The 17,461-nt window shown below is 44.9% G+C and overlaps 1 protein-coding gene across 1 annotated transcript; it reads right to left on the minus strand.

The window, feature by feature from the left end:
* Positions 1–2,226: 2,226 nt before the first annotated feature.
* Positions 2,227–8,466, minus strand: LOC137527495 (olfactory receptor 1468-like). The gene is made up of 2 exons (XM_068248012.1): positions 8,428–8,466; positions 2,227–3,216 (listed from the first exon to the last, which is right to left on the minus strand). The coding sequence occupies exons 1-2, from the start codon at positions 8,464–8,466 to the stop codon at positions 2,227–2,229; spliced, it is 1,029 nt and encodes a 342-aa protein (XP_068104113.1).
* Positions 8,467–17,461: the final 8,995 nt, after the last annotated feature.

Genomic DNA, 17,461 nt, shown 5'->3' on the forward strand with positions numbered 1-17,461 from the left:
AATAATGAATTTTTCCATTTTTTTCTTATTCTTCCTGTTAAAATGCATTTACAGTAAAGTGGCTCTTAGCAAAATGTACCCCCCAAAGAAAGCCTAATTGGTGGTGGAAAAAACAAGATATAGATCAGTGCATTGTGATAAGTAGTGATAAAGTTATAGGCTAATGAATGGGAGGTGAACATTTCTCATGTGAAAACAACGGAACCTGAATGCGGGACGTTTGCAGTTGGGCCGCGGGACAGTCCTCTTGTCCCCCCCCCCCCCCCCGCCCGTCCCCCACCCCCCGCGGCCGCCGCTGCTGTTACCTTAGCCGGCGGCCGCTTATTCCCCTCTCATGTCCGGGCCGGCGTGTAGTGATGCACAGCAGCGCGCCCCACGGCTGCTGTGAGGAGGAGGAGACAGAGGCAAGAGAGAGAGCGGTTCCCATAGTAACGGCGATACACATTGCCGCTACAGGAAGCCGCTCTCTCTTCTGCTTCCTGCCTCTTCCTCACAGCAGCCATGGGGCGCGCTGCTGTGCATCACTTCACGCCGGCCCGGACATGAGAGGGGAATAAGCGGCCGCCGGCAAGGTAACAGCAGCGGCGGCCGCGGGGGGCCTGTCGGGGACTAGCTATTACTGGGCACTGTACTAGCTATACTGGGGCTATACTGGGTACTATACTAGCTATACTGGGGCTATACTGGGTACTATACTAGCTATTCTGGGTACTATACTAGCTATACTGGGGCTATACTGGGTACTATACTAGCTATACTGGGGCTATACTGGGTACTATACTAGCTATACTGGGGCTATACTGGGTACTATACTAGCTATACTGGGGTTATACTGGGTACTATACTGGGGCTATACTGGGTACTATACTAGCTATACTGGGGCTATACTGGGTACTATACTAGCTATACTGGGGCTATACTGGGTACTATACTAGCTATACTGGGGCTATACTTGGTACTATACTAGCTATACTGGGGCTATATTGGATACTATACTAGCTATACTGGGGCTATACTGGGTACTATACTAGCTATACTGGGTACAATACTAGCTATACTGGGGCTATACTGGGCACTGTACTAGCTATACTGGGGCTATAATGGGACTATACTACCTATACTGGGGCTATACTGGGTACTATACTAGTTATACTGGGTACTATACTAGCTATACTGGGGCTATACTGGGTACAATACTAGCTATACTGGGTACTATACTAGCTATACTGGGGCTATACTGGGCACTGTACTAGCTATACTGGGTACTATACTAGCTATACTGGGGCTATACTGGGCACTGTACTAGCTATACTGGGGCTATACTGGGTACTATACTAGTCATACTGGGGCTATACTAGCTATACTGGGCACTTTACTAGCTATACTGGGGCACTACCTACCCATACTGGGACTATACTAGCTATACTGGCCACTATACTAGCTATACTGGGACACTATACTAGCTATACAGGGGTAACTATACTAGCCATACTGAGGCAACTATGCCAGCTATGCCGCCAACCCCCCACCGCACAACACTATCCACCAGGACGCACGCACGCACTCCGACAGCCCCCCCCCCCCCCCCCCCCAGCGGGCCCCGAACGAAAATTCGGACAAAAAGTGGTCCCCGGGCCGGAAAAGGTTGGGGACCCCTGGGTTAAGGTATTACTTTTACAAAACTTTGTTTTTTCTACCTACATAATTCAACTGAAAAGCTTTGTGAATCAGCCCCTGCTGTTTAGAAGTCTTTGCTCTAGTTACACCTGAGACATATCTCTGTTTAACCTAGAGCATATTTTTATTTTATTATCAAGGCACCTTCTGTAATATATTCAGTGTTTCAGACTGAATCCAGAATCACAACTTTTGAATGAGAAACAATGATGGTAGTAAATTAAAGAGAAGCTTTCTCTACCTGAAATAGTCAATATTCAGCTATGCAACTGATGGTTTTTCTCCAGTTGCATAGCCAGTTGGACTAGCTTCCTTCACTGATAAGGATTTACAGCTTTCCTGGCAAAGAACTGAGCTTCTGAGAGTAGGGGGCAGATAAAAAGGTCAATGGTTCGCGGAGCACTACATACCATTGCCCAGCACTTCAATGGAGCAGGCGCAGCTTCAAAGAGCGCACGTAGCTTAAGAGCACTTGCTACGCTGACAGTAGCGTGTACTTGCTGGTTTAACCCGTGCTGCTTAGCACGGTAAATGTTAATGAATCAAGCCCTAAGAGAGGAAGAAGATGGAAGATCTCCTAATTTTGATAGACCTCTTATAAAACACTAGCTGTGTGGCTTTCTTGATCTCCTGGTTCCTCATGCTGTAAAGTACAGGATTCATGAGCGGAGTCAGCGATGTATAAAGCAACGCCTTCATTTTATTTTCGTAAGCTGTGTTTTCCCCCACCGGAAACATATAAATAGCAATGATCGGCACGTAGTAGGTGCAGACGGACGCCAGGTGGGAACTGCTTGTTGAGAAAGCCTTCTGTCTGCCATCTATGGACCTGATCTTGATAATGGCTACAAATATCCAGATGTAGGATATAAAAATGAGAATAAAAGGTGCAAACGCCAAAAGAACAGTGAGAAAGAAGTCTTCAAATTTCACTTGTTCGGCGTCCGATGAGGCGATTTGCCAAATGGGAACGAAATCGCAAAAGAAGTGGTCGAGGATCTTGGAAGCACAAAACTGCAACTGGCTCACCAAAACAGTTTCACTTATGATTGCAATGAGTGGGATGGTCCAAGGCCAGAAGGCCAAGTGGAAGCAGAAAGTTTGATTCATGAAGGACATATACCGAAGAGGGTGACAAACGGCTAAGAATCGGTCAACTGCCATTGCTGTGAGAATCAGAGACTGCGTGTATGTTGCCACACAGTGGAAGTAGAATTGGATGAAGCAGCTCAAATTGGATATAGCGCTTCCCCCCAACCAAGTCACCTGTAACAGTTTGGGTATGATGTTGGAAGTTAGAAGAAGGTCTGCCATGGCCAGGTTCCTCAGGAACATGTACATGGGGACCTGAAGGTGGTGACATAATGACACTAAACTGATAATCACAAGGTTTTCAGTCACGATCAGTAAATAAATAGCCAGGAAGATTAAGAACAGAAGAACTCTTAGTTGGTGGAACTCATGGAACCCAAGCAAGAAAAACTCTGAAAAAATGGTGTTGTTGACCTCACACATATCTTCTAATTTCTTGTTTATAGGCTAGAAGATAAACAAAAAAACCAAAAACAATACATTGACATCATTTAAGGTTCAAGCCTCTCACTGGGCAGTTACTTTAGCTCCAATAATCTGCTCCACTATCCATATATTGTTTGATCACATTTTACAATGCTGATGTGTAAAACCACAAATTATTTTAGTACTAAAATCCATCTTTACGGTTCAGTCAGATTGAATGACCTATCTCCTGGAATGTAAAACTTGGACAGAGCCCTTGCAAGGGTCAATGATGCAGTGTGCCACGATGCTCCATCCTTTGCACCAATAAGGATATCGATTGCACAGTAATAAATTTGGATTTGCACCACTTTAAAATGATAGCTCTTTATTGAGTAATCATAAAATTAACCTCCCTGGTGGTATGATTTTTTCCAGATTTTAGGGTCTTTTCAGAACATTTCAGACCCTAAAATCAGGAAAAAAGCATGCCGCCAGAGTCTCTGCAGCAACTCCAGCACTCACTAACCTCCCTGGGCTCCAACGCTGTAATTTTCCCTCAGTCCTCCTGTAACTCTGTAGTGAGATCACTGATGGCGATCTCACCAGAGTGATTCAGAGCCTTGGAGGACAGGAAAGAGAACGGCTGCCGACGCCTGGATCCCCCGGGAGGTGAGTAAAAACACCTGATGTGCGCTATACTCTGCATTGAGCCCCCGGTAGCTAGCTCGGGCTTACTACCAGGAAGGCTAAAGTAAAACTGAAGCACGAAAAAAAAGTCTGATACTCACCTATGGAGAGGGAAGGCTCTGAATCCTGTTGAACCTTCCTTGACCCCTCGTTCCATCACTAGCATGTATTAGACCAATTAGACTGGTTGAATATGCTTATGGGGATCCTCAGGAGGCTCCAGAAGCACTAGTGTTCCCGAGTGCTTCCGAAGACGGGCGGCTCCGTACTGCGCATGCTCAAGCGCCCACTTATTCATGTGCAGCACAGCGCCTTCGGGAGCACTCAGGGATATGAGTGCTCCCCATGCCTACTGATGGCTCCCGGAGGTGGTGTAACTTAACTGGGGGACAGCACTGAAACAAGAACAGCAAAAGGGGACAAAGGAGTCTCAATAGGATTCATAACCTTCCTTCTCCATAGGTAAGTATCTGCCGTTTTTTATCGCTACATATTTGCTTTAAAAAAGTCCTTTAGGTAAAAAATGCATGGAGACGCTCCGGAGGTGCTCATACCTGGTCTGGATCTTTACAAGCTCCACATATTGCCTGATGAAGCAGGATGTAACCCATGAAACGCATTGCTATCATTCTGGAGTCCACTTGAATAAAGATTTTTTTCAGTGAATAACTGATTGTGTGTCTACTTGTGGGAGGTAAGTTCACCACTTTCTCCTCCTTTTCAAATGTTTCTAATTATTTTAACCTTATCTAGCGCCTCCGTTTTAAACAATTGTTTGCTACAAATACTAGCACACTTGGTAAGTGCAGGACAAATCCATAACAATTTATTAACACCACAAATAAGTACCATGATAGATGACCCTCTAGGAGAGTACTGATGCCTGAAAGATCAGCAAGACAGCCAGGCAACTGGTATTGTTTAAATAAATATGGAAGCCTCCTTATCCCTCTCACTAAAGGTTAAACATGAGGTGAGAGTGATATGGAGGCTGCCATATTTGTTTCCTTTTAACCAGTTAATTCTATCTGGATGACTATTATTGTCGGTTAAGATTGATTGGTGAAGGGGTTCATGTGTTCCCCGAGCCAACTGAAACGCCTGTGAGTGAATCAACATGCGTCAAATCATGAGGCATGCTGATTCATAAAACAAAAGTTAAGTCCTTGTAAATAAAAAGACTGAGCACTTCCTGGTAACTACCAATAGCTAAAAAGTAAAATTAAAGTAAAATAAATAAATACATTGAATATTTAATAAAATCGTATAAACCCCCCACTTCTCCCCTGTAGCTAGAAAAAATAAACACATGTAAAAAAAAAAAGTGACAGTTTAAAAGAAACATACATCAATAGTTACCTAAGGGTCTGAGCTTTTTTTTTTTAATATGTTTGTAATGAGAGTATATTACTGTTATTTTACCAAATAAGGGGCTTGTAATTGATAGGGTAGAAACAGAAAAAAATACACCTTTATTTCCAAATAATATATTGTCATCATACATTGTACTAGGAACATAATTTAAATGTTGTGATAGCTGGGACAACCGGGCAGATGAAATGTGTGATAGAGATGGCCCGAACGGTTCTCCGGCGAACTGGTTTGTGGCAAACCGCAAACACATAGCAAGTTCGACCCTCCCCCTATACCACATCATTAGGCTAAGCTTTGACCCTCTACATCACAGTCAGCAGACACATGGCAGCCAATCAGGCACTCCCTCCTGGATCCCCGCCCCCCTATAAAAACGATGCTGCGTTGGAATTTTCTCACTCTGTCCGCTGCCTGCTTAGTGAGAGAAGGGAGAGGTTGCTGGAAATATAGGGAAAACATTAGTTAGGTCTTAGAAAAAGAAGGGACACCGAGAGCCCAATATAGTGTAGTAAGTTGGGTGCTGGGTAAATGGAAAAGTATATGATAGATATACTCACAAGTCAGGGTTACCAATTAGGCAACCACTGTGTAGGCAGGTGAGGAGATTAGATGAGCGACATTAAGATGTCGCTCTCTGTAGATTAGGAGAAGAAATGGAATTCAACCCCTCCACCAGGGGTGGATGCTGATATTGTAAGGAGAACAGAGGCGCCAACAGAATAAAATATATCTAAAAACTTTAAAATTCCTCAGGAGGTGGTGGTGGACTCATCTCCTAGAAGCAGACATGATACTGTTGGTTTTAGTACAAACAAATGTATTTACATACTCCAACATACAGTGCAACGCGTTTTGCGGGTATAGTCCCGCTTCTTCAGGCAATAACGAACAGGAGTACACACAGTGCAGTCTTAAGGTCACGATAAGCGCCTTTGTTAGTTAGGTCTTGTTCCAGTCAGTGCATACCTTTCACTGCATCTGTATGACTGCACACTGTATTATACCAGTCACTGCAACCAATGTCTTGACCGGCAGGTAGCTGACTACCTGGCCTTAACTGCGGATATAGACACTCTGAGCAGTGATGAACCCCTGGACTACTGGGTGTGAAGGCTTGACCTGTGGCCAGAGCTGTTACAATTTGCCATCCAAGTTCTGGCTTGCCCTGCCTCAAGGGTCCTGTCAGAAAGGACCTTCAGCGCAGCTGGAGGCATTGTCAGTGAGAAGAGAAGTCACCTAGGCCAAAAAAGTGTTCAGTACCTCACCATTATCAAAATGATTGAGGCATGGATCCCTGAGGGCCACTGCCTGCCCGAAGACTAAGTCAGTCCCCAAACACAGCATTTCTGCCTGCACGCCGTGTGACTGCCTGCCCAAAGACTAAGTCAGTCCCCACACAGCATTCTCTGAGTGACTGCCTTCTCCGCCACCACCAAAAGGTTCCAGGACTCCAGGTGGATTCATGAATTTTTAAGGCCGCTAACAAAAAGAATAATGTCAGGCTTGCCAGGTACTAGCTATAGGTCAGACCATATGCCCATATGACTGGCACCTAATTTAGCTCTAACACCTGCGCAAAGCTCCTACCTAACAACAAACTAAACCCCAGCAGGTAGATGTCACATATAACCAAAAAATTACAGACACAAACCAGTATATGCTGCTCAAAAAAAACTGCACTTTATTTAGAGAATAATATATATTTATAGAAAGATACACACACACTGTAAGGCCCGGTTCACATTAGCGGTGGCCGTCCGGAATCGCCGTGCCGGAGCCGGACCGCTTGCAGAACGGACGGAACGGACGCACGGCATAGCAATGAAAGCCTATGCGTCCGTTCACATGCGTCCGTTCTGCCGGACCGGAGCCGGACCGGATCCGGACTCCGGCGTCCGTTCCAACATGCGCTATTTTTTGGTCCGGCTCCTCCGGCAGCCGTATCCGGGGTGGAGCCGGACTGCACCATCCGGCCAATACAAAGCTATGAGAACCGGAGAGCGCACAACACACTGGCTAAAAATCCGGATGTTCTACCCCACTTCCTATGCGTATTGAAGCGGCGATTTTGGATGGGGACACATGGGCAAGCATTTTGGAGTGGAGCAGCAGTGATTTTAAACGTGCTGGAGATGTTGGCAGTATGTCGGAGATGGAGGTGAGTGCTAAACAGCGGAGGGCCTGATTCCACAGGTCCACCTTCTGCTGACCTCCCAGACCCCAACATTTTTATTCCTTTTCTACTATCTTTTGCCAAACGGATCCGGATCGCATCCTGATGAACACCTGATGCAAACTGACCGGATCCGGATCGGATCCGGATCAGAACCGTACGGTTCCGATCCGGATCCGGTCCGGATCCGGTCAGGTCATCCGGTCCGTTTGGCAGAGAACCGCAAGTGTGAACGGGGCCTTAGTATAGATTATGTCAATATAAACTGACATAAAAAAAATTGCTAATGCAATTCAAATTTGCTGCTGCTGTGTTGGACACTTCAGAAGAACCGCCATTAATATATCCTGTCCTTACTGCTAATAACTACCAATTAAAAGAGTAGTTCTTGGTAACGCCTAATTATATGGACCCACAAGGAGACCAGAGTATGGTAAAGAATAATATGATCATAACCACTTATGGGAAACAGATAAGAGGCGTGACCAACAACCTGTGACTAGCTGGAGATTTACCTTGGCTGTAGCCATACACACCCCCGTGAGGAGACCTAGATGTAAGAATTATAAAATCTAATTTTATAATTGAACAACATAAGTACTCAAACAATCCAGGGGACATCTAATATCATATATTTTGTCACCAACTGAATTGGTAAATTTGTCAGTTTTGTCTACATATTGGCACACAGAACATTTTTTACATTGAGTCATCCCATTGCGTTTATGAGCCTCTACCAACCGCCATCAGCTTCCACTTGTGACCATCTATGCACTGCAAGTACAATACCGATGCTTGATAAGATAAGTGCCGCCACTGTTCTATCATCTTTATGATTATTGCGTATAATCCGCACACAATGCAATGACTGTCTGCTGGCCGCTTTCTGTGGCATCTAAGATTGATATGTGTTGCGACTCATGCATGTAAAAGGAAGATGTACTCTACTTATAAGTGAGACAAGGGCTGTTAAACTCACCTTAGTGGCCACAGAGCCCGAATGCACATCTACTCACGGTGCAGTAACCGTTTATCAGCCGCTCCTTGTGACGCATGTCGCCGGTGTACACTTGCGGTTTGTGAATAGACATTGTTCTGCTGTAAGTGGCGTGGACCTGTTGCGGAGGATTGCTAGTGCTTGCCTTCTATATCCATATGTACAACTGTGCTTTTACAGCCCCAAATAAGCATCAAGAGGAAAAACGTTCTTTTTAATATGCTCTTTGGATATAATGCATGGCCAGATGGCAGAAGCAGTTAAAATTCCATATAGGCTCTGATGTTCTATGAAATTGCCAATCAAGTATACTTATCTGGAAGGACTCCTTTGCTTTCAACCTAGCCATGATGAGTGGTGGTTTATCTTCAACATAGTACATACGTGCTTATACCCTATAACTACACAATCACAGAGACTCTAAGCTGAATAACAGCTTTATGACTCCATATGGGCTATGGGCTTCATGTATGGATAGGCTATGCAATCATTTTGAAGACCCTTCTAGACATCCAATTTACTGTAGGATTAATACATTGGCAAATTTTTGACAATTATCCCTTGTTTTTGTACTATACAGGCTAGATCATGCAATTAGACAGCGGCTCCCATCTATGATCTTTTATAATCTTTATATTGCTGGCATGTATGTATTCTGTGAATAGACCTTATATTGACCATATTGGTTACACCACACTATCCTCTGTGAGTGGTCCTCAAATTGGAGGTTATATACATACCTATATTTATAGGTCCCTCACTTTAATTTTAGGATATGGTGTCTCCAATAATACCTACTGCTATTCTCTATAATACTGCCTTATACCTACACTAGCTAGCCGTGGTGGTCATTACTGGCTCTGCTCTTCTGCAATTCTTTGGGAGAGTATGTTATTAATGTATCGTATATATCCGTTATCTTGCAGGGGCAGATCCAGTCATTAGTAGGGTGATCTCTATGACCCCTATTTGGCTTATGGTTCATGTATTGTTTGATTGCATTGGTTGTGTTCATCCATACACTCTGTGAGTGGTTATTGACCGTTTTATAATTCTTACATCTAGGTCTCCTCACGGGGGTGTGTATGGCTACAGCCAAGGTAAATCTCCAGCTAGTCACAGGTTGTTGGTCACGCCTCTTATCTGTTTCCCATAAGTGGTTATGATCATATTATTCTTTACCATACTCTGGTCTCCTTGTGGGTCCATATAATTAGGCGTTACCAAGAACTACTCTTTTAATTGGTAGTTATTAGCAGTAAGGACAGGATATATTAATGGCGGTTCTTCTGAAGTGCCCAACACAGCAGCAGCAAATTTGAATTGCATTAGCAATTTTTTTATGTCAGTTTATATTCTGACATAATCTATACTTACAGTGTGTGTGTATCTTTCTATAAATATATATTATTCTCTAAATAAAGTTCAGTTTTTTTGAGCAGCATATACTGGTTTGTGTCTGTAATTTTTTGGTTGGCTTGTTTTTTTTTACCAGTGCTGGTATCTGCACATCACTCACACTATATCAGCATCATAATTATTCTGATTATTATCTAGATGTCACATATAACCTGGTCAAATAGCAAGACACCAAGGCAGCAATGGATGCAATACAGTTTACTTGTAATAGTCACCTGAGACCTATAGAGCTGAGGTAATCAAGGTGCAGAATGTCAATACAGATGCGTGGTCAGACAGGCCGAGATCAGGCCAGGCAGCAAACAGTCGTAACGGTAATCTAAGCAATTGGTTGGTACAGGCAGCAGACGAGGAGAATCCAGTAAACAAGCAGAGGTTGAAATCCAGATAATCCAATAACAAAAGCAGGTAAACAGAGTAGCCAGAAACCAGCAAATAAGAGCTAGAAGCTATCACGGGCGAGATGCAAGTGTCCCAGCAAGGCTTAAATACTGACAGCATCCAATCAGTGGCCAGCCACATGCACACAAAAGCCAATCACATGCAGGCATTAATCAGCTGACAGCGAGATCAGCTGACACAGGTGGCAATACATGCCAGCTGACCCAAGCAGTACTCAGCAGGAAACCTCCTGACTGTGTGTCAGCCACAGCACAGTGGTCAAGAGCGCCGCCAGTGAAGTGAGAGATCAGGGTTCAATCCCAGGCAGGGCCAGCACCCATCACTTTATATTTATTACATAAACCCCTGCCTAAGTGACAGCTGACTCTACCTCTGTCGCCGCCTCAAACCATACTGTGGCCGAGAGGAGCGATTCCTTGCAAATAATTTTTCTGGTGCGTGTACATGCCTGCCTAATTTTTCTGGCTGCTCTGCGGCTGCAACAACAAAACAAAAGGCATGTACATGTGCCAATTCCCCTTCGTGATCGTTACCTTGCCGCGGTGAAGGGGCTTGTGTATCACAATGAAGCAATGACCTATATGAGTGTATCGGGGGGGGGGCACACCCAAGAAAATAAGGTCATTGCTTCATTGTGGACAGACCAAATTCGATCAGCTGGACAGTCACTGTTGTTCTGTCATTGAACTACCGACCATATGGGCTTGAAAACCGCCATTGCCTGCACTCTCGCCATATTGCGCATCAGTCCAGCACGGCAGTCACAACACAGACAGCTGTTTACGGTGCGTTACACAGTGAGTTTGGTGTGTCAGTGTGAAGCAGTACTCTAATTACACTCCCTGATCCATGTATACACACGCAAGATGTTTTCAAGCACTTTAGGCCTCCAATTTAGGAATGCAATGTGATTTCTGCCCTGTAGGGATTATAACCCTGCTGTGCGTCAAATCCGTAATTCCCCCGGGACTTTTGGTGTGTATCCCCCTCCGCCATGCCCCCCTGCAGGTGTTAGACCCCTTGAGACATCTTTTCCATCACTTTTGTGGCCAGAATTAGTGTTTGTAGTTTTTCAAGTTCGCTTGCCCTTTGAAGTCTATTGCAGTTCGTCGAGTTCGCCGGTTCGCAAACTTTTATGGAAGTTCGCGTTGGTGGTTCGCGAACCCAAAATTTGAGGTTCGAGCCATCTCTAATGCGTGAGTCTTTTCTATAGTAGCATTGTTTATTTTAAAACTGTAGGGATGGAATTGGGGAAATTGTGTATTTTTTCATTTATTTTCTTGTATTTTCCATTAAAATGCAAAGAAAACGAAGTAATTACTGTAAACAAGTATAACCCCCCAAAAGCCTGATTTGTGGCGATGAAAACAAGATACAGATTATTTAGATGCAATAAGTAGTGATAAAGTTATTGGTGAATGAATGTGAGGAGCGCTATAGGGGAAAATTGCTGCTGTCCTTAAAGAGACACTGAAGCGAAAAAAAAATTATGATATTATGATTTGTATGTGTAGTACAGCTAAGAAATAAAACATTAAGATCAGATACATCAGTGTAATTGTTTCCAGTACAGGAAGAGTTGAGAAACTCCAGTTGTTATCTCTATGCAAACAAGCCATTAAGCTCTCCGACTAAGTTAGTCATGGAGAGGGCTGTTATCTGACTTTTATTATATCAACTGTAAGTGAACTGTTTACTTTTCCTCTGCTAGAGGAGAGGTCATTACTTCACAGACTGCTCTGAAAGAATCATTTTGAATGCTGAGTGTTGTGTAATCTGCACATATTATAGAATGATGCAATGGCCTCAATTCACTAAGATCATGCTAGAGATAATAAGGCAAGAGGAAACTTACCTCCACACGTGAGAGAGTTATCTTACCTCTTCATTCCTTACGTTACCTCTCCTGTAGTTAATTTACCTCCTCTGTAGTTAATTTACCTCCTCTGTAGTTATTTTCACATGCAGCTAATTAACAGCCTGTCTTTAACTCTGGAGTTATTTAAAGGATTGGAGAGTTAATTTAAAGACAGAAGAGTTAACTTTAGGCTTGCCTGAGGTAAAATGTTTCCTGAATACTACATGCCTTATCACCATGGTAACAACTCTAGAGGAGTTATTAAAGACAGGAGATAAGCTTAGTGAATTGAGGCCATAGTTAGAAAAAACACTATACCTGAAAATAAAAGTATGAGAATATCTCGTTTGCTGTTAATCTTCTAGTAATTATTCATAGTACACAACCAATTCACTATATCATATATTTTTTTCGCTTCAGTGTCTCTTTAAAGGGGCACGCGAAAAACTGTAAAATTTAAAATATGTGCAAACATATAAAATTAGAAGTACGTTTCTACAGTAGGCAGTAGAAATCTGACAGAAGTGACAGGTTTTGGACTAGTCCATCTCTCCATAGGGGATTCTCAGCAAGGCTTTTATTCTTTATAAAGATATTCCCTGAAAAGGATTTAAACAATGATGCTGGCCAGCTTCCCTGCTCACTACACAGTTTTTTAGCAGTTGGACAGAGCAACTGCCATTCACTAAGTGTTTTTAAAAATAAATAAATCCCTGAGAATCCCCTATGAAGAGATGGACTAGTCCAAAACCTGTCACTTTTGTCAGAATTCTACAACCTACTGTAAGTGACAGCAACATTGGAAACAAGTAATTTATGGCTCATTTTACTCTGGAAAAATGTACTTCTTATTTGTATATGTTTGCACATATTTTATATTTTACAGTTTTTCGCTGTAGTGCCCCTTTAAGGTGAATAGAACCTGAAGGCTGACGTGGTTAAATAATACTAGTTGCCTGGCAGTCATGTTGATCTTCTGGCATCAGCAGTTTCTGAATCATGTCCCTGAAACAAGCATCCTGCTAATCTAACCAGACTTCAGTAAGAAACATCTGATTTGCTGCATGTTTGTTCAGTATCTATAGTGATGCTCAAATACCCCTTTTCAAAATTCGAGTTAGGTCGAATTCGAATAGTAAATTATTCGAGGTCAGTCGAATATTCGAGTCGAATAATTTTTACTATTCGATTCGACCTCGGACTTCGAGCTCACTATTCGAGTCGGTATTCGAGCTCACTATTCGAGCTGACTATTCGAATTGGCCTTAAATAGCTTCCAACACTTGTTTTGAGGGTGAATGATGCAAGAAACATCTTTTTTTCCAAGTAACAACAGCAAGTGATTATGTGGGGATGTTCCTTTAAAAAAAAATGTGGAAAGATAAGTTGTGTCCTTAATTTTGTTCAGTAGTGTTACTGTATATACTTGTTCTTCTTCTTCTTTATCTTTCTTCTTCTTCTTCTAGATCTTCTTCTTCTATATCATCTTCTTCTTCTTCTATATTGTCTTCTTCTTCTTCTTCTTCTTCTTCTTCTTCTTCATCATCTTCTTCTTCTTCTTCATCATCTTCTTCTTCTTCTTCTTCATCATCTTCTTCTTCTTCTTCTTCATCATCTTCTTCTTCATCTTCATCTTCTTCATCTTCTTCTTCTTCTTCATCTTCATCTTCTTCATCTTCTTCTTCTTCATCTTCTTCTTCTTCTTCATCTTCTTCTTCTTCTTCTTCTTCTTCTTCTTCTTCATCTTCTTCTTCTTCTTCTTCTTCTTCTTCTTCTTCTTCTTCTTCTTCATCTTCTTCATCATCTTCATCATCTTCTTCATCTTCTTCTTCTTCTTCTTCTTCATCTTCTTTTTCTTCATCTTCTTCATCTTCTTCATCTTCTTCTTCTTTTTCATCTTCTTCTTCATCATCTTCTTCTTCATCTTCTTCTTCATCTTCATCTTCTCCTTCTCCTTCTTTTTCAATATCGTCTTCTTCTTCTTCACGTATTTCTCTTTTCAATTTTTTTTTTAAAGAAATGCAGCTATTTTTGAGCGTAACAAATAGCTGGTGGGCGCACGCATGTTGGAAGCGCCATTGTATGTGCTCCCTGGCAGTGGAAACACAAAGACAGCAGGAGGTAAATTCAGCAGCAGGAGGAGGAGGATGAGTGTGTGGCAGCAGGCAGTCAATGAGGCAGGCAGCTCGCCGTGACATAATAGCCCTGGTACCTAGCGGTGATACCAGGGCTGTAAATAAACACAACAGGAGGTCCCAGACAGCGGTCGTGCAGCCCACATTGTGTCCAATACACAACTGGGACAACACAGTTTTCAACCCGGGCACCTCAGAAAAATTAAACCTTTTTTTTTTGTTTAATGGTTTGTTTGGTTTTGGTTTTGCAACCAATATAGCTATTGTTTGACGTAATAGCTGGTGGCAGAGTGGCAGCAGAAGAAGGTAATTCTGTGTACCCTGGCAGTGGGAAACACAGACAGACAGCAGCAGCAGGAGGAGGAATGGAGGAGTAGGCGAGCAGCTATTGTTTGACGTAATAGCTGGTGGCAGAGTGGCAGCAGAAGGTAAATCATCTGTGTACCCTGGCAGTGGGAAACACAGACAGACAGCAGCAGCAGCAGCAGCAGGGGGAGGTATGGAGGAGCAGTGTGAGTGTGGCAGCAGGTAGGCAGCGTGACATAATAGCCCTGGTACCTAGCGGTGATACCAGGGCTGTAAATAAACACAACAGGAGGTCCCAGACAGCGGTCGTGCAGCCCACATTGTGTCCAATACACAACTGGGACAACACAGTTTTCAACCCGGGCACCTCAGAAAAATTAAACCTTTTTTTTTTTTTAATGGTTTGTTTGGTTTTGGTTTTGCAACCAATATAGCTATTGTTTGACGTAATAGCTGGTGGCAGAGTGGCAGCAGAAGAAGGTAATTCTGTGTACCCTGGCAGTGGGAAACACAGACAGACAGCAGCAGCAGGAGGAGGAATGGAGGAGTAGGCGAGCAGCTATTGTTTGACGTAATAGCTGGTGGCAGAGTGGCAGCAGAAGGTAAATCATCTGTGTACCCTGGCAGTGGGAAACACAGACAGACAGCAGCAGCAGCAGCAGCAGCAGGGGGAGGTATGGAGGAGCAGTGTGAGTGTGGCAGCAGGTAGGCAGCGTGACATAATAGCCCTGGTACCTAGCGGTGATACCAGGGCTGTAAATAAACACAACAGGAGGTCCCAGACAGCGGTCGTGCAGCCCACATTGTGTCCAATACACAACTGGGACAACACAGTTTTCAACCCGGGCACCTCAGAAAAATTAAACCTTTTTTTTTTTTTTTTAATGGTTTGTTTGGTTTTGGTTTTGCAACCAATATAGCTATTGTTTGACGTAATAGCTGGTGGCAGAGTGGCAGCAGAAGAAGGTAATTCTGTGTACCCTGGCAGTGGGAAACACAGACAGACAGCAGCAGCAGGAGGAGGAATGGAGGAGTAGGTGAGCAGCTATTGTTTGACGTAATAGCTGGTGGCAGAGTGGCAGCAGAAGGTAAATCATCTGTGTACCCTGGCAGTGGGAAACACAGACAGACAGCAGCAGCAGCAGCAGCAGCAGGAGGAGGTATGGAGGAGCAGTGTGAGTGTGGCAGCAGGTAGGCAGAGTGACATAATAGCCCTGGTACCTAGCGGTGATACCAGGGCTGTAAATAAACACAACAGGAGGTCCCAGACAGCGGTCGTGCAGCCCACATTGTGTCCAATACACAACTGGGACAACACAGTTTTCAACCCGGGCACCTCAGAAAAATTAAACCTTTTTTTTTTTTTATGGTTTTTTGGTTTTTGGTTTTACAACCAATATAGCTATTGTTTGACGTAATAGCTGGTGGCAGAGTGGCAGCAGAAGAAGGTAATTCTGTGTACCCTGGCAGTGGGAAACACAGACAGACAGCAGAAGGGCAGTACACAGCAGCCCACTGTAGGTGTAAAATGTGTGGCTGCAGGCGACGTAATAGTCAAAGTGAACCAGGCTGGCTTAGTGAGCAGGAGCCAGGAGGTGGTAAAGGGTGGTAAGGCACATTAACGATGGTTCCGGCAGCCAGTTCATGTCCCCCTCTCGCCGACAACAGGGGCCAGGAACTCGCCTTCCACCCACGCCTGGTTCATCTTGAGAAACGTCAGTCTGTCCACAGACTTGTGAGACAGACGTGAGCGTTTCTCGGTGACCACGCCACCAGCTGCACTGAAGCAGCGCTCGGACAGCACGCTGGAAGGGGGGCAGGACAGCACTTCCAGGGCGTACTGCGCCAGCTCGCTCCAGATCTCCATGCGCTTGACCCAATACTCCATGGGATCAACAGGGGCATCGCTGTCAAGCCCGCTGTACGACCCCATGTAGTCAGCCACCATGCGGGTCAGGCGCTGGCTGTGACCGGAGGAGGATGCTGCTGCATGCATCTCCTCTCTAGTCACTGCTGCCGGAGCCTCTACAGTCCTGTAGAGCTCGTGGCTGAGAGACAGCAGGTCTGTGGGGCGCTTGCTGCTGCTGGATGCAGGCACCTGCTGCTGCCTCTGTGCTGGCTGCTGGACAGTGGGGGTGGAAGGCTGGGGGAAGGCTTCCTCCAAGCGCTCAACAAGGGCCTGCTGCAAGCTCCTTATTTGTTGCGCTGGGTCTCCTCCTGCAGGCGGCAGGAACTGGCTCAACTTCCCCTTGAGGCGTGGGTCCAACATCATGCTGATCCAGATGTCCTCCCTCTGCTTCATCTGGATCACCCTGGGGTCCCTGCGCAGGCACGTCAGCATGTGCGCTGCCATTGGGAAGAGGCGGGCCACGTCTGCTGGCACATCGACGTCAGTGCTGTCCTCATCCTCCTCCTCTGCCGCCTCATCCTCTCTCCACCCCCGCACCAACTCAGCTGCGCTGTGCTGATCCCCCTCATCAGCAGCCAGGTCAGGGACCTCCACCAAGTCCTCCTCCTCCTCCCCCTCAGAGGTGGACTGCGCAGCTGGTTGCCGCTCCTGCTGGTCCAAGGCTGCCGCTCCCTGTTCCAGCAAAGCATCGAGGGCCCTGTTCAGCAGAGAAACCAGGGGCACCCACTCGCAGACCATAGCATGGTCCCTGCTCACCATGTTTGTGGCCTGCAGGAAGGGAGCCAGCACAAAGCACACCTGCTGCATGTGCCTCCAGTCATCATCGGGGACGATGGACGGGATGTTGCTGGTCTTGTCCCTTCTCTGAGCGGCGGAAACAGTGGCCAGGGCAAGGTACTGTTTGACAGCGCGCTTCTGTTCAACTAGACGCTCCAACATCGCCAGGGTGGAGTTCCAGCGAGTCGGAACGTCAAGGATCAGCCGATGGCGTGGCAGATCCAGCTCCTTTTGCACGTCTTCCAGG

This window comes from Hyperolius riggenbachi, chromosome 8 (assembly GCF_040937935.1).
Source record: "Hyperolius riggenbachi isolate aHypRig1 chromosome 8, aHypRig1.pri, whole genome shotgun sequence".
NCBI lineage: Eukaryota > Metazoa > Chordata > Amphibia > Anura > Hyperoliidae > Hyperolius > Hyperolius riggenbachi.

Coding starts and splice junctions, on each gene's coding strand:
- LOC137527495 (XM_068248012.1), bottom strand. CDS start 8,466: ATGCGTCACAAGGAGCGGCTGATAAACGGTTACTGCACC. Junction 3,217..8,427: donor TGATAAACGGTTACTGCACC/GTGAGTAGATGT, acceptor TTTATCTTCTAG/CCTATAAACAAGAAATTAGA.